This window comes from Lutjanus erythropterus, chromosome 12 (genome assembly GCF_056507025.1).
Source record: "Lutjanus erythropterus isolate fLutEry1 chromosome 12, fLutEry1.hap2, whole genome shotgun sequence".
Lineage (NCBI taxonomy): Eukaryota > Metazoa > Chordata > Actinopteri > Lutjaniformes > Lutjanidae > Lutjanus > Lutjanus erythropterus.
In genome coordinates, this window is record NC_139328.1 from 6206607 (window position 1) to 6224414 (window position 17808).

Genomic DNA, 17808 nt, shown 5'->3' on the forward strand with positions numbered 1-17808 from the left:
ATCTCACTCTGATTTTGTCCTTGATGTGTTGATTTCCTGGTTGTCCACGCCTCGTGCTACTTGTTTGCATCCTCCAGCCCGTTTTACAGCCGTCATAACAGAATAGTTTTTTCTTTTTAAAGTAGCCGGCCTCTCACGTTTTACACACCTCAAGGCTCGTGCGCATGATGTTTGTCTCTCTCTCATTATCAGTGCTCTCATGTTTGGTCTGTCTGTCGCCTTAATCTGAGCTTGTGCTCCTCACAGATTATAGTTTACCCCGACTCGGAATGTGTGTCTGTGCTATGACTAATCTTTTGTTTTTTTGTGGAGTCTTCATCCTTAAAGGGATAATTTGGAGAGGTCCACAGTCAGTGTATTACCTAAAGTTGATGTCGGTCGGCATGATCATAGTTTTGAGAAGCAGCAGGAGGCTAAGCAATGTACGGCTGTAGAAAGGTCAGCAACAAGCCACTTAAAAAAAAATCTAGATCAGTTTAAGAGTATGCTATATTTAGAATGTTTTTACCACTTTACTTATCCATCAGACAGCCTTTTATGACAGGAAACCACTATTATATAAACCAAATATTTCTTTGTCTTGCTCAGCAAGACTCCTTTTGCAAAAATAGTCTTTTTACTTTGCAGGACACGAGAGCTGCTGGACTACAGCTGCTAAATTTTTTTCTGTGATTCAGCTGATCCAAACTAACTTTTTTAAAACACAGGTGTCACACAATAACACAAACAAACTAAACGATCAAGGCAGTGGTAGACCAGCAGCTGCAAGTTAAAATTGGTGAGTTCGCCAGTGGAGTCCGGCTGGTTTGTACAGAGCAGTTTTTGGCTGATAAAACAGTGGTTTCTCATCGGAAAAGGCTGCCTGTCACGTTACCCGGCTGTACGTACATAAGTACCTCATACAACCCCTCTTTAAATAATCCGGTCTGTCCCTTTAAGTGTAGGAAGTTTACTGAGGTATACTGGTAAATTGCAGCAACACCACTTTAAGACAAGTCCATGCTCAGATGCTGCTCATAGATTCATGTATGATGAAATGCTGTAATTCACCTCTGTGTCCACCTGCCTCATCATTTACTTCAGTTAGTGATTTCCAACATTACTCAGCATGACTTCCAGTATGAACTTGTAGTGTTCAGCTGTGAGTTGCACTTTGGCTGGAAGTGGAGGTGAGCATTAGTGATAATGACACATAATGTACAGTTGCTTTCTACCTTAAAATTAAGGTCTTCTACCTCCTGTGAATCAGCTGATTTCTACTCCTTGAGAGGTTTAGTATTACACTCCAGTGAAATGTTACACCGTCCATCCAGGCTCTCTAATGTCTCACTCTGTGTGTTTTCTCCTCTGATCTCAAACACACACAGATCAACACACACTCTGACTTGACAGTCACAGCAAGCCAAGGATCAGGCAGGTTTTTTATCCCAGTCTGTCTCGGCCAGGTTGGTGGTGAGATCCTGTGTGCGCACGTGTGAGCACGTGTGAGAGCTCATGCCTCTATACGTGTTAATGCACGTGTGTGTGTGTGTGTGTGTGTGTGTGTGTGTGTTGTGTGTGTGTGTGTGTGTGTGTGTTGTGTGTGTGTGTGTGTGTGTGTGTGTGTTGTGCGTTTTTCCCACCTTCATTCACACATAATCAGGGTTGGAAATTAGCATCAGCCAAATTCTGGGAAAATATAAAAGTAGCTGATAGATTTCAGACACCAAATTATGATTTGCTATTGAGTGGTTGGTGAATTGGAACATTTACCTGTTTGGTTCCCATCCTGCACATAATCCACTGAAGCGACAGCAGGAGCAAAGTTTCTTTCAGGTTTCTCCTCGTTTTCACCTTTAGCTTTTCTCTCCTCCCTGTTTTTTTTTTTCTGTTCCATTTTGATCTTCACGCTCTGATCTTTTCTGCTGTGTTTCGGTCTCACCTTCAGCTGCGTTGTCTTAACTCCCGTCTTCGTTCTTTTATCTGACACACACAAATGTACAGTAAGCTTTCCTAATCGTCCATATAATAAGGTGACCTTTTTGTAATGATGCTGTCCATCACATCTGGACAAGTTGGTCTAATGTGCAGAATGTTTGTAGATATATTTATTTATTTCCTTAAACAGTTTTGTTGTCCCTGAATCATTTTACTGACATAAATGATTGATGTGTCCTCCTTCTACACAACCAAGGAGAAATAGCAGAACATCAGGTTGTGTTTTTCTAATATTATACTACAAAATTTCTCCTCTTAAGTCGACTTAAAACAGCCTCAGTAGCTGCGTCTATCTTGCCTGTAGCAGTCAACATTGTTGTTATTACTAATTGGTTCTAGCGCACAGCTTGACAATGGTGTTAATCCTGACCCGAGGCACTGATTGGCTGAATAGTCCCCCAGCAGCACTTATTGGTTGGTCATCATTCAGCATTGGTAGCGTTGTTATATGGGTCACACATGCACAAATTAACGGGAGTGGCCGTGAATTTGCATACTTTGTTCGCATCAAGTTCAATTTTGGTGAACTTCAAGGGGGCGAAGTCACCAACTTGACCAATAGCGAAGGGCGTAAATGGCGACGGCCTCTCCCGTGCATTCGTCTGTCTGTGACTGGGTCTTCAGAGTGGGCAGATTCGAAGGTCTGGACCCAGGAAAGAGAAGAACTGCAAAGTTCGATAATACTTCTCCATGGGCTTGTTAAGTAACACCTTTCACATTTCACACAGTCATCTTTTCTATTATTAGCATAAAAATACTGATTAGTGCAGCTTGAGGCAATTAGATTTGCTTGCCCTTTTCACCTTATCTTACAGTTGACTGCACTCAAACTCATTCTGTCAGACTGTGAACAAGTTATCTTCACTCATTTAAACAGAAAACGCACTAACAAAATGCCACAGTGGATCAACATCAGCAGTTTGTCTGCAGATGACACGCTGGGATGAAGGATCGCTCATCACGTTTGAAAAACTGCATGTAAGCAGGAATATTAATTGAAGGTGTGCTTAGTAAATAACACCAAGAGATTTCCTCTAATATTGACATTTTTATGAAGAAGGTCCGCCTCCCTGCAGTTCGTAACTGTCAAGGATAACTGAGGGTCAGACAGGCCGGCTGCGCTCTATCCTTTTTCTATTTATCTCCCTCTCTCCTCTTTGTGTCCATCCTCGTCTCTCATCTCGTGACCTCTTCCCAGCTCGCTCTGCTTCATCTTCTTTGCTCTCTTCTCCTCTTCCTCGCCCCAGCACTACTCCTCCTCCTCCTCCTCTTCCACCACCACCCCCGCTCCTTTTATTTTCCTACCTCTCCTTCACATCTTTCCTCCTCCTGTTTCTCTTATCACTTTGCCTCTCATCCCAGAGGAGACGGTGAACAGTGGATTTACAGTAATGCAGGATGGTAAAGAGAGAACAGGGCTTTAAAAAGAAACACTGGCAGGGCTTGTATTACCACCAACTCCTCTCTAGTAGCCAGCTCTGCCCACAGTGCCCATCGTTCTGTGTGACATTAATGTGGCCGGTAAGATATGACTCATACCACGGGACCTGCACAAACAATTTAAGCACCAGTTAGCTTTAGCCATATATCTCTAAAGATGGAGTTTGTTCAGGGAGGACTTCAGAAAATAGGATTTTCACACCCTCCTCTCCAAAATCTGTGTGGGACGATGGACTTGGTACAACCATGTTTGTAGCCATTAGTCCTCCCACCCTGTGGCTGCATCCCTTTTTTAGTACAAAAGGGTTTTCTAACAAATCCTCTGTGGATCGTAGCAACATTACTGCTGTTGCGACGTGTCTTAAAAGTGTGATTGTGCTAAAAACTGGTGTTGTGACACAATGTGCTGAAGGAGAGGATACAGGACACCACCGGAGGTACATTAGTTACAGATAACGCCAGCTTCCCTCCGCGGCTTTGAAGGACGTTGGTGTTTGGCAGAGTTCAGCATCTCGTGTGTTTGAAAAGGAGGACGCTTTGTGCAAGAGTAAAGCTACACCTCCTCCTAATCCTGTCCTTTGTTGTGTTGTTTTTGTGTTTAATGAGGGTTGAATACACTTATTTCGCTCAATTTCTCTATTTGTTGTGACATGAGGAATAACTCATGTTCAGAATTTACATTATTGTCATTAGAAACGTGATTAAGATGTTTTTAGTCAGTGGATCTGTAATCCAGGCAACATTACTTTTTATTGTTGCACTCACAGTATTACAGTCACAGTACAGGAAGGACCATTAAATGAAGTTGAGATTAGTCAGGGGTGTGCACAAGACTGTCATTACACTGTCAAGTAAGGTACAATTTGGACTTATAAAGATGTTATTAAGTTTTATTGCACTGTCAAATACTTTTGTAACAATGTCATGGGTAATTTCTTAGACTTAAGTTTAAAGTGGTACCATTTGGACTTGTCATAATGATGTTATTAAATGTTATGAAGCTAGTTTGACAACAAGGCACAGTACCACGGTGGCTTAGCCTACAGAGTTGAGATGATGGAGAGACAGTGGTTAACTAGTTAACATAATGCTAAAGTAGGCTAACCACTGTTATCTGCAGATGGCGTTAGCTAGGTTAGCCATGGATCTTGTTGGCTTAATTGCCTGACTCAAATCCAGCAAAGTCAAACATTCATAAAAACACCTTCAGCATTTCTGATTCACTAATTGCTCAGTTTTAACAGGTATAAAGAGTTTAGAACTCAACCTTTGTCCCTGTGTTGCTCCCCATCCAGTGAAATGTCAAGCCTTTACAAATTTCCTCCCCCGTGTTTCTCACATGTCGGGTTGGTGTTCTGGATGACTAGCAGCTTTTGCAGAAGACAAAAGTCATCATTGTTAAATCAATATGGCAATTCCAGCAGTTTTCTTTTCAGATAATTGTTTAAGTGGCTACCCAATTAGCTAACTTACCTGTCCTTCTTTTGAAAGGCTTTTTCTTTTTGTCAAACACGGGCTACACTGAACTTCCAGGGACATGCTTTCAGCTGAGGATTAGGCCCGTCACAGTTATTACAGAACCTCCAGGCGAATATTTGAGCTGACCACAATTATTTTGCATATTAATTTCCATTCACCTGTATAAAAATAGCTGGATGAAACTAACAGAAAGGTCATGTCATTGTGTCCCCATCTTCTGCTATGGTTTAGTAGAGTGGAGAATTGGCGCCACCAACTCGTATATTTAAGTTATTATAAAGGAAAACAGGAACATATTGGGCACTGTAATAATAGCATAAAATGAACAGCTGCTGCTTTCACTGGCTTTACTGTTGTAGAATATGTTGTTACAGTAGGTTTTACTCATGTCTTTGCTCTTGTAAGCTAGCAGATGGATATCCTTATCACCTCACCTGCTATAGTAGCTAAAACACTGGTAGCCTGTAGTGTCTATAGAGCTCAGAGCTGCTCTGATGGTTACACAGAGTCAAAACATGAAGATCCCAAGACTCCTCATAATTTCCTATTTTAACATCTGCCACACAGCTGTAAACATTAGCCAGCCCTGATGTGAGCTATTGAAACTTTTATTTGCTGTTCTAGGACAGACCGATCATACCAAATCCATGCGACTACAGCTGGTTATCGTTTTTTGATACTTGGTGTTCCGGTCCCAGCACCAAACCTTTTAAGAATGTGAGCATGTTTTTTTTTTATAGCTAAGTCTTCCTTTTATTAAACCAAGGAAGCATAACTTTCCAAATTGTTATTGTCTAAATAGAACCAGCTTTACAACAGCTTATCTCTCTGGACCATAAAGTAGTGATGTTGAATAAGCAGCACTACATGTGACTCTACTGACTGAGCTCAGAGACATTTGAGATTTTGTTGTGATCCGTCTTGATCTGGAGGTGTGTGTGTGTGTTTGTCAGTTTGATTTCCTGCACTCGTGACCATGCATGTGTGTGCGCACTTTGCCTCTGCTTTTCTACCTGTCAACATGTTGGCGAGACGGGTCTGTGGATTTCCTCTGAGTAAATGTTTTTTCTTTTATGTGCCTCATGTTAACAGCAAAACACACTGCAGTGGGTCGATAGCATGGCGTTAGATCGGGAGAGAAAAGGCTCGGTATTTGCCTTGAATCATTCCAGAGGTCACATTATTGAGCTGTTGGTAATTTTACCCTTTAGCTGATTACTCTGTATATTTACACATTCCTGTGAGCGAGCACTGCAGTCGACATCAGTGCAAGTTTTACCACTTTTGTCGTGTGAAAGCCTTGTAATTACAGTTTTGTTCATTTTCATATTTATTGACTTTAATTAAAGGATTAAAGGATTACATGCTCCTCTAAATTCTTCAACCTCTTGGGCTCAGAAGCACTTCCAAAGCCAACTGGATAATGATAAAAACTGCACTGTCATCAAGCTAAACACACACCTGTTTTCTGTCTCCTGTTGAAATTTCAAAGATAATACAGCTTTGGCCCAACAGCGATCATTTCTGATGTGTCAGAGAAGGGCAAACACTCCGACCTTGGAGAGTATAAAGAGCAAAGAGGAGGGGAAAAAAAAATAACAGCGTGAAAGAAGTGCAGGGAAGAAAAGCGATGAAGAGATGAGAGGAAAGCAGGCGGAGGGGTTTCTTCTTTGCTGGTGAAGTGGCGTTGCAGGAGGAAGCAGGCGAGAGGTGTATTGTTACAGATGAGATGGAGCTGTGTGGCCAAAGGAGGGAGGAAGACTTGATAGAGAGGAAGAGGAGAGGATCATGTTCCTGAGCTCTATTCTATATGTAACCTGTGTGTTTACCATCTCCACCCTCTCTCATTAATGCACTCAACTCAGTATTTTCTTCAAAGTAGAATTTGCTACAACAGTATATCCTTAGTGTTTGCTTTAATTTGTGTACTTACTTGAAAAGTTTTATTGATTTTTCTGCAATGACAGTAGCTCCTGCATTAGGTGACGTGAATTTTTGGTTGTGACAGACAATTACTATACTGTAATTTTATAAGCTTAACATCTTTGTGGACGTGCGCCAACAGTACTTTGTCGTGTCGTTTCAATTTCATAGGCAACCAAAGCAGGTAACCAGCTGGGGAGTTTACAGTGGTGATGTGCAGACCACAGTTACAGCTGCAGGCATTGTGGTTAATTTGCGGATCAAGCAGGCAAGGTCATAAAAATGACTATTCTGATTAATATCGGATGGTTTGTGGATGGGAAAAGGGATGCATCTTCCCAGACGAGACCATATGTGTGCATTTACGTATGAGGCACAGCAGCGCAGCTTCTTTGATTATTTAATTCTTTTTTTCTGCTGGAGTTTCCTCTCTCCTGTCAAGTTTAGAACTACAGTTTTTAGTTTTGCTGCAGTGGCATTACTGCACACACAGGAATGAAACTGAAAGCCTCTCTAATTAGTAAAGAAATCAGCTGGAAAGCTTGCAGTGGTTGCAATGGACACAGTGTGCACATTTACGCACAAGCCACAGCAGCACAGCAGAACAACTTCTTTGATTATTTAACTGCTTTCTCTGGAGAGTTTCTCCTGTCCTGTCAAGGTTATAACTACAGTTTTTAGTTTTGCAGCTTAAATGTTAGCAATATTTGCTGCAGAGACATTACTGTGCACATGAAGACATTTAAAATTACTTGGCTTACATGGCTCGACATAATTTAAAAAGGTAATATAGCTTGCAGGGACCGGTAGTCTCTACATCAGAGAAAATAATGTGTTCCGGCGGGTAGCAGATGCGTACCTGCAGATTCAGATGAATTTATAGCTCATTCATGCATCACTGTTTCTCCGTGCTCTGTACATTAGTTACTTTCCATGTTGATCCTTCAATCAGAGTAATGCATGGTTACAGTCTGCTTTTGACATTGTGGTCATTTGTCATAACCACAACATGAACACAAGACTGCTAATACTGGCTAGGCTGCCTCCTTTCTAAAAAATACTTGCCAAACATAACACTGAGATGACTCAACAAGGCTCAAAGTGTCTGATACAAATCATTGCTAACTTTGGCAAACTAGACTAACTACAGTTAGAAAATCAAATGATGAATGATGAAAAGCAACAGATGTCTTCAAAAAAAGGGAATTAAAGGTCCTTGTATCAACCTATCATGCACACTGCAGGGACGTACCATGGAAGTCGATGGTGTGTCTGCTAGAAAAACAAAAAATGCCATTTCCAAAAACACAAAATGACTTTATCCTCTTTTGAAAAACACAACAGCTGCAGTGTCATCACACTTTATATTTCCTTAAACAGATTTCAGTTCAGCTTGAAGCTTTTTCCTCTCTTCCACTGACTCTTTTTCTAGTTTTGCTTTTAAACTCACACGTCATCCGTCAGGCTTTATTTAGCTCCCAGCCCTCCTCTCAGGTCACTTTTTACATCCATCATAAAAGTGATGCTGCCGTTGCCATTTTCACCCTCTCTCCCATTATCATTGTCTACAGACAGTAAATCCAGCTCTGCACTGCTGTGCACTGCATCTCATTACAGGCGTCATGTCACATTGCGTGCCCCTATTACTTCTTGTTCCTGTAGCGGCAGACCCCGGGTCACAATTCATATCCATATAAAATATCTCATCAGGGAGGAAGTTCTCCAGCTGGGATCAAGTCACACATGGTATCAATCTGACATTGTCCCATAGTCCTCATCAGTAAAACATTCTCACAAAATTAATTGAGGTCTGACACCTTCATATAAACGAATCAACAACAGCCGATTGTGGAGAAAACTAGTTGCTGAAAAGTTGCTGGTTTGATTCCCAGTACTGCGAACAAGGGCTCTGAATCTAAGAAAAAAGAAAGCAGAACATGATTCATGCTCATAATCTTTAGCTTTTTATTTTTTTTCTGCACTAATGGGCCAGTTTTTCCCACAGGGATCATACACAATTCCTCTCTCTGTGTTTTTAAGAATTTTAATTCAGCTCTGGAGAAAGAACGGCGCTCTAAAAACAGACGTTATGTTTTAATTAAGGTAACAAAATAATCTTAGTTTTAGTCTGTTCCTCTGTATCTCAGCGGTGAACTACAGGTGAAGAGATGTACCCACAGTGATGATATTCGGTCCTGCAGCATTTTGAAGCGTATTTCCTCTTAATGCACTGAATGTGTAATGATGCAGGGTGAAATGACCTGCTGCTGATCAGTTCATCCTCGGTTTCTCTCCTCATTAGATTGTCTCACCACTTGAGGAGATGCTGATAGGATAAAACATGATAGAAAATGTGTCATTAAGAATAAATCTTATCGTTAATGCACTGTGTATTGCAACAGAAGTTGTTAAGTCCAGCTAATTAGTAGTATCGGGCAATACAAGGCCGTTATACACATCTGGAGGGCAGCGGATGATGAATGCAGAGACAAGTTCAACTTATAGTAAAGAGCAGCTACTGGATCACCTTTATGAACAGAGAGCTGGGTTCTTATGGAGCATTATATTGTATAAACCCACATAAAACACCATGACATGTCTAATACACATAAAAGATGGTATAAGCTGTCATAAAGCATGTTGATGTCTTATAAACACACATTGAAAGTGATCACAGAATCAAGTTTAAGTAACACATTTTAAAAAAGTTAATGCTGCTATAATCAATATTTTAACATTAACAATGGATCAAATGACTACTGAAAAGAGTTTCCCTGTGACAAGTATTTTTTACATGACTCTGGCATTCTCCTAAACTCTACTGTTTCAGAGTCTTTCAGCTCATTGTTTAGATTTTACGGCCCAGTTTTACCATTTCATCTACAACAAAGGCAGCTGTTTTCTGTGAAAAAGGTCTAAAATCCTACTGTACACTAACTGTGCAGCAAGAAACAGCAGACAGACACAGTTTGCGCCAAGCTGGTGAACATATTGGAGCATTTAGCAGCTAAAAGAAGCAGATATTTGCATCAGGAGACTAAAACCAGAGCTAAAAGTGAGTGATAATTGGACATACATTCATCAGGTGGACAGAAACACGACGCCAAATGAATGCTAATGATGCAACTTTTTGCTAACAAATTGGCTTTATAAAATGTGATATGTCTGTGTTTACAACTTGTCCTAGTAGGTAAGTTCTTTTGCATTTTTCATGAGTTTCACGGCCACTGTAGGTTCTCCTACATGCTTGGAAGGAGACACAAGGTGTTTGCAAACTGCAAGCTCATCGCAAAATGTCACTAAATCCTACGTACTGGTCCTTTAAGTGCGACTGTAAAGTTTTCAGAAGTCTTATGCACATCATGCTTTGTGGCTGTTGTTATAAGACATCTTAATGCATCATGGTAGAAGCTTAAAGAAGGCATTTAATACATTAGTCAATCATTAGAATTCATTATGAAGGCATTAATAATGCATTATAGATATGAGCTGCGTAGAAAGTATTCCTGTTATCTGGCAGACAAAGCAGTTCTGCTTTTTTTTTTCACAGTGAAGTAAAAGTGACTCCTCCTGGAGGTTTGAGGGTGTTTTGACTTCTTCCTGTTATTTCGCTAATTAAGTCTCTCTTTTTGCTGTGGAGACTTTGTGGTACAACTAGTGGATTTTGACTTTTTCAGTCTACTTTTCACTTTTATTTTTTATTTTTTCCAAGTTCTCCAAGTCTTTTCTCCAGAGGGGATGAAAGAAATAAAGAGAGAAAGGGAGAAACACACAGAGTTGGCAGCAGCTCCTTCCTTTCAGCAACCACAGCGTTGTCTTCTGAAATTGTCTCCACGTAACTGAGCACTAAAAAGCCTGCGAGCGAGTTCAAATTAATTTGATTTGGTACAAAATTGCTCTCCTTGATATGTACTTGCACATGTCACACACACACAGACAGACACACACACACACACACTTCACACACACACACTTAACACACACAGCTTACTCAGTAAGATTCAGGTTTTTTTTTTTTTTTATCCACAATAACCTCAAATTGACATGTCCAGATCCAGTCTGCTGTGGTTTCTGTTGACCCCCTCTACTCAAATAGTGGCTTTTTGCTGCACGTCACCAGAACAAATGAGCACTTTTACTGCAGAAGAGCTAATGAGCCAAATATGTGTGTAGGAAATGAGGTTTATTGGGTTTGTGTGCCTGTGTAAACATCGTGTGTTTGTGTATTGTCACACAGCGTAGATAATCATGTGTAACAGTTGTATATCACGCCTGTTTCTTTTGGCTGACTTTTTCTTGACTTCCCTGCAAGTTTAGTTTTGATTCTTCATACAGTCAAGATTCGACATAAATAAATGCTTTCAGCCAGAGCAGATTTTGTTTTATATTCTATTGTTGTGATAAAAAGAGGACTTGGACCAATCAAAAGCAGGTGTCAGCAGACACTTTGTGTCTCTCTGGTCATCAGCCAGGGTGGCAGTAAAGCCAGCTTAGCATCACTGTGTTATATTTAGAGCTGTTAATGAGCGGCTTCTCTGATGTTCACAAGCTTTCACTCTGTAACTACATTTAAGACTAATTATAATCTAAACCACTGTGACTCTTAATTAGTCATTATGTTTATAGAAATTCTAGCTGAAACAATTAGTCAATTAATTGATCCATCACTCTCTGGAAAATTATGACAGCTGCTTAGTTGTGGAAGTAATTTATTAAGTCTGTGATTTAGAGAAGACTAAGGAAAATATGCAAGGTTTTCTCAAGGTTTCACTGTGACTTTTAAAAGGAAATTACGATGCATTTAATGATACCACGCAACCTGCCTTAATTAATCCACTAATTGAATATTTTTAATTTAATAGTAAAGGAGTAAATCAAACCTTCTGTGGGGTTCCCACCTCACAAAACCAAAACAAACTAGAGACCACCTTGCGATAGATCACACCAGCCCCAACGCCGACCCATGCATACAGCAGTCATTACTGCATTATTACATGTGGACACAGTACTGAGGGGTCAGACCACCCCCATCTTCCAACTCAGCCTTCATTTTGATCTCAGCTACACACCTTTAAAGTTTTGTGACCGCTTCTTGCACGTCTGTGTCGCTATGTGTAGTCACAACGGCCTCTGTGGTAGCTCCTGTTAAGTAGGTGTCTCTATGACCAAGTTATGTTGTGTTTGTATAATTCTGTTTTGGACTTCAGTGTGTGTATCATAACTGATTAACGCTGCACCACTGTGAGATCGGTGCGCTGTCATGTCAACGTCAGACATTTGTTGGTTCCAGCTTCTCAGTTTCTTGTCAGTGTAAATTGAATGTCTCTGGGATTTGGACAGTTGTTTTGACACAACAAGCTATTTGACAACATCACTTTGGACTCTGAGAAAATGTAATGGGCATTTTCGCTATGTTCTGAAATTGAATAGACTAAACGAATAATGAAGTTGTCAAAAGCTAACCAACAGATTGATTTATAATGAAAATAATCATTAGCTGCAGCCTTAATGTAGGTGCATAAAGTGACTGGTGTGAATCACTCGTCTTCGGCTCACTGTCTCTGATGTTGATGCCGGTTAGCCGCCATATAACAGCATTCATCTACTGTATGTATCCTGTTAATGTGATGAGAGCAGCACTCATAATGGCAGCGTAATTGAGAGTCAAACAGAGGTCAAAATAAAAATCAACAGTGCAGACGCGACACTGTCACTGTGCGCAAGTGAAGAACTGGTTTCTGTGAGCGTGGATGAGCATTAATGTGACAGTCACATTGCAAGGACACATGGCGTGGATGTATGAGTCGTGTGTGCAGAAGCCGGGTTGTCCTTTTTCCTGTTGGTTTAACCTTGGACACGCACATACGCGCACGCACACACACACACAGTGGTGCAGCGAGAGAAGCAGGTGGTAAAGGACGTCCAGAATTACAACGGGTGATGGCGGAGTGTAGTTTTTCCTAAACAAGAACAGCAGGGAAAGACGGACTGATAGACTCGCTGTGCTCTAATGTCACTGAGGATCCTCGCGAAGCACTTCACACCGCCAAAATAAGATGCATACCACTAATTAAAGCCTGTTACAAAATAAAGACAAGATCTTAAAGGGCATCTCCAGCTCCAACAGCTCTTTTTCTGCAACTTTACACAGTTACATATCAAGCAATTAGACGTTTTCTCCTTTTTCAGTTCTGATCCGATTCCAAAATCTGAATTTAAATATCAGCCAATACTTTCCCAATACCAGCACACCTTTTTCTGTATTATTATTGTATTAATAAGATTACATCATGAGGCTCAAATTGAAAGTCAGTTTAGTGGTGAAAAGTTCTGTCATTTGATGTTGATGCACATCAAGGCTCACTATCTGGAAAGCATGTTTAGTTTGTGTGATGTAACTTGTGAAATAGCATCTTTCAACAATTACTGGGCGCTGTAGGATTGTGAGTTGTGACATTCACGTGCAACAGTAGTATTACAAATAGAAAACTTGTGGTGGATAAAATGCACATCGGTGATGCAAGCCTAATATTGGTTTGGCGCCATCTCTATTTATAACCTGCGTCTCTGCTGCTATTTAACCTTTATTGTGTCTTTTTCATCCCTTCGTCTGACTTTTTACGGTTTCTCTCCCTCCACCTTTCCATCTGAGTGACTTCCATTGTTGTTGTTCTGCCCCAGTTCCCTGCATTTCCTTCCAGTTGGTGTACTGGACTGATGATCGGGTGCCACTGTGTTGGTGGGGGTCACTAGGTTCTGTTTTTTTTGCATATACAGCGCAGCCATGTGTGCACACTGTACAGAGTGTGTCTGATTGTGTGCGAGTGTTTCCTCAGGTGGAAAGGTTTGAGGAGGGGTGGGCGGGTTGTTGGATCATGGAGTTCATTTTGGTAACGTGTCTCTCTCCCACTCTGCTGTACTGCTGTGTAATTAGGCCAATCAGACGCGGTCATTACTATTAATTGAAACTGATGATACTATAAAAACCCGTGTGGAAGAAGCGACAGTATGAGGCCCAGTTGTTCACACTCAATGAAGGGAGAAGGACAAAGTAATCCAGTTATTCACACCATCACACAGTCTTCAGTTTTTAGTGCAGAGGCAGTTCTCGTTCTTGAATTAGTGGAGAAAAGAGCCTGAATGATTATCAGTTAATCTGCTGATTATTTTCTCAATTCATCAATTAGTTGTTTGGTCTATAAAAGTCAGTGTTTCTCAAATCCCAATATGACATCATCAATGACATATATCATCATCATCGTCTTTTTTTGTCCACAAGCTAAATACATTCACTGTCATAGAAAAGAATAGAATGCAGAAAAAAAAATCAAATTTAGGAAGCTGGAATCAGGGAATTTTGAATAATTGATTATTAAGAGTTGGTCATTAATTTAGTAGCTGACAACTAATCGATTAATCCTCGCAGCTTTAATTTAATCCAAACTGAATCCTTTTTTTTAGCTTTCAATGTTTGTATCTGATCTGTATCACTTTGTTGTTTGAGAGGGAAGAAACTCAGACTTTGAGTGGCAGCTTAATTAATGTTCACAACCTAATCTGAAAACGAGATGAGCAGCAGAAGATGTGAAATGTTAATTAAAATAACAGCTGTAGCAAACTTACTTTTCAAAACTTTTTGGTTAATTTTTTATGTTTTTTAACAACCCGTTTGCTCTAAAAGTGGGAGATCTTGAGGCAGAACTGTAAAGCTGATGAGCTTAAAATAATGATATGAAGATTTCAGTCTCTCAGTCCATTTGCAGATGTAGTGATGTTACAGAACTGGCTTTTTTTCAATCATAAACAACCTTAAGCTTAAACAAAAACCGGCTTAATGAGACAGACCGCAACCAAAAGAGTCTTCTGAGCGGTTACAGAATTAACGTCAGTTACATTAATTTGACTGGCTAAAGCAACAATCAGCAACAAATAAGGAGACTCTGCCTTTTCTACTTTGCTCTTTTCTACTAAAGAGCAAAGAAAAGGAAGTGTTAGTCTTGCAAGCATCAGTGAATCTTAGTTATCTATCTATCTTAGCTCATAGCATTGGGCTAGCAACCGATGGCAAGTTTGTCACATTCGCTACGTCCAGTAAACTAAAAAAAATAAAGCCACAAAATGTCAAGAAAGGAAACCGTCTTACGCTTTTCCTTTTTAAACAGAAAAGTACAACTCTTTTTACTGAACCAAGACGAGCTTGCCTTGTTAACTCTGTAAAAAACACTGCATTTTCAATTCATTGATACCGTCTTGGGTCAGTCTTTCCACTGGCTCAACGATCACCACGTCTGATTTGGTCAAAATAAATCCAGAAAATGTTCTGGCCCTACAGGCTGTTTTCCTGTCACCAGTCCTCCAGCTCAGTGGGTGTGCACTGTGCCACTGAATGAAAGTGCGCTACAGAGCGGCTGTCACTCATGCAAACCATTAAATTAGCAACACAAGGGCAATTCATACTTCACGACTATGGACTATTAGAAAACAACAACAACAACAACATGACTCAGCCTGCTCTCTCCTGAAGCACCAGCTCCTCTCCTCTGCAGTCTGCATGTCTTGTAGCTCAAACCGCAGCCTCCTGTATCCGTTACCTCCTCAACCCTGATGTGAAGATGAAGGTCAAAGAGGAGACCGATCAGGAGCTCACAGTGGAGCACAAACACACAACGTGCACATTGTTAAGCAAATAAATAAGGCTAGTTTTCCAAAGCCCAGTTATTCTTAAGAAAGTAGACAGAAAGTCGGGTGACAGATGGCAGATTGTGTTCAAATGGTCTCAGAGTAATGTGACGATACAAACAGGTGGCACTGGTGTGTGTGTGTGTGTGTGTGTGTGTGTGTGTGTGTGTGTGTGTGTGTGTGTGTGTGTGTGTGTGTGTGTGTGTGTGTGTGTGGAGGAGGTTTAAATATTTAAAGGTGTGCATCATCACTCTCTCTACCCTTCTACTTCTGTTTCTCATTCATTCATGCATAACAAATATTAAGATGTGTTATGCATGTATTAAAGGCTGAGACCCAAACAACAGTCATAAGTCTCACTTTTTATTTTGCATTTTCCTCACTAACTTTATCTTTCTCTGTCTCCTCAGCCGAGCCTCTTCCTCTGATGGACCTGTGTCGGCGTGCGGCCCGCATGGCGTTGGGCCGGGAGCGTCTTCAGGAGATCGAGAGCCTCCCTCTGCCCCAGTCCCTGAAAAATTACCTCCAATACCAGTGACTGACACCAGCAGAGCCAACCGGGAGTACAAGGACGCAAAGCAGAAAGTCCAAAAGGTGGACGGATTATAGAAATCATTAAGGAATTCAAAGAGGGGGTTGCTGCTGGACGGAAGAACGTCCACGCCGGGAGCACGGCGGCTCCACAACAGATGGACTTATTAAAGGATGGAGAGAAAGATGGTGGATGAACTGACGGAGGAGGTCCAGGCTTTCAAACAAAGAACGGGACAGCACCAGCTTCTTTTGGATTTTCAGCTGCTTTTTCATTCGTTTTTTTTGACTTGAAGTAAATTATTAATGATGGTATCCCATCAGCGTCTCACTCATCCAGAAAGAAAACCCATCCTCTGATGGCACGGTGTGGTGAAGAGGTGACAATGTGAAGACAAACATCGCCACCTAGTGATGAGAATAAGAAACTGCGCCGAGAAAGCACACTAATCCTATCCCTGGAGGCCTTTCTGACACACAGTCAGTGACCATATCATTGCTGTTGGATACCATAGTGTGTATTCATGGTCTCCTCTAGCGCAGGTGGCAGGCTGCACACGTCCAAGAGGATTTTAGCACTAATGTTTTTATCTGATTGACTCGGGGCCCGACCAACAGCTCGCATCGCATACAGAGCAGATCAGAACATGGCAGCAAGGTGTTTGCAAAGTTCAGTGAAAGAAATAAAGCATGTTTAACTTATCAAATATCAGCACAGAGCGAAGACATGAGAGTAAAGCCCTTTTCAGACGTGGAAAACATAGACATCAGTCAAAGTGAGGCCTTTTGTCATTCAGCTGGTTACGTAAAAGTTTGTGATGACTGTGTTCACAATGCCGGTACAGTATTTAGCAGCTGGTGTGTAAGATGGAGCAGTGGAGCTGAAAATTGATAATATGAAGGAGGAAAAAAAGGATCGGTCACAGATTTTAAAGTAGTTTACCACCAGTTCCCACGCGTCAATTTCATCATTCATTAGTTTCTTTTATAAAATGTTTTTTTTCTGCTGCGCATTTTATACTATAACACCCAATTGTGCACAAGTACAGAGTGAGTGGTTGTTACACCGTGACTCTTGTATAATTCTATGCTGTATTTAAATCATTTACATTTACAGGACAGTCATAATTAAATCCATGCAGATGCCTGAATGAAAAAATAAGGTCTCATGATTGTTAATGATTATTAAGTTTTTTTTTAAAAACTCTAAACATTTCATTTCCTTTGTGCATTAGACTTGATAATTAAGTGGCTAATTTGTTAAAGTGCTCTTAAAGCTATATTTTATGTAACATTAAATATTCATAACTTAATAAGGACCAATCAAGTTGGAAAAAAACACTGAAAAACTCATCTGATCTGCTTCATCAGGACTGTGAGTATAGTTTGATTAGATTTTATTGACAATATCCCAAACAACTCATCACTTGCTAATTAAATGTTCCTGAATCCTGATTGATGGATGGGAATACTGAAAACCGCCTTTTCCTAAAAGAGCACTGCCAACTTTAAACCTGTCAGAAGAGCAACAGAAGAAGAAACACACAAATGTTTGATAACAAAAACTGAAAATTGGACTAGAGGTGCACAGAGACGTCATTATTTGTATCTGTTCAATGAACAAAATTATCCGTCTCTGTATCTATATTTGGAGAGAAGACCAGAAGTGGTCGTGGTTTATTCTGCAACTTAATATTCAATGGCAGTGAAATTGTTGTGCCTTGTTTTAACATTACATATAATTAAATATGAAATATATTTCCACATCATCATAACTCA

At 40.5% G+C, this 17808-nt stretch overlaps 1 protein-coding gene across 3 annotated transcripts in view; it reads left to right on the forward strand.

Moving 5' to 3' along the window:
- Nucleotides 1–16699, forward strand: part of LOC146317472 (SPRY domain-containing SOCS box protein 4-like) — a 100986-nt gene extending 84287 nt beyond the window's left edge. For all 3 annotated transcript variants that reach the window (XM_084732867.1, XM_084732869.1, XM_084732868.1), the window contains one exon: nt 15909–16699. In XM_084732867.1, coding sequence (XP_084588993.1) covers nt 15909–16036 — 128 coding nt within the window. In that variant the 3' untranslated portion in view covers nt 16037–16699. The remainder of the gene's footprint in view (nt 1–15908) is intronic.
- The last annotated feature ends 1109 nt before the right edge of the window (nt 16700–17808 follow it).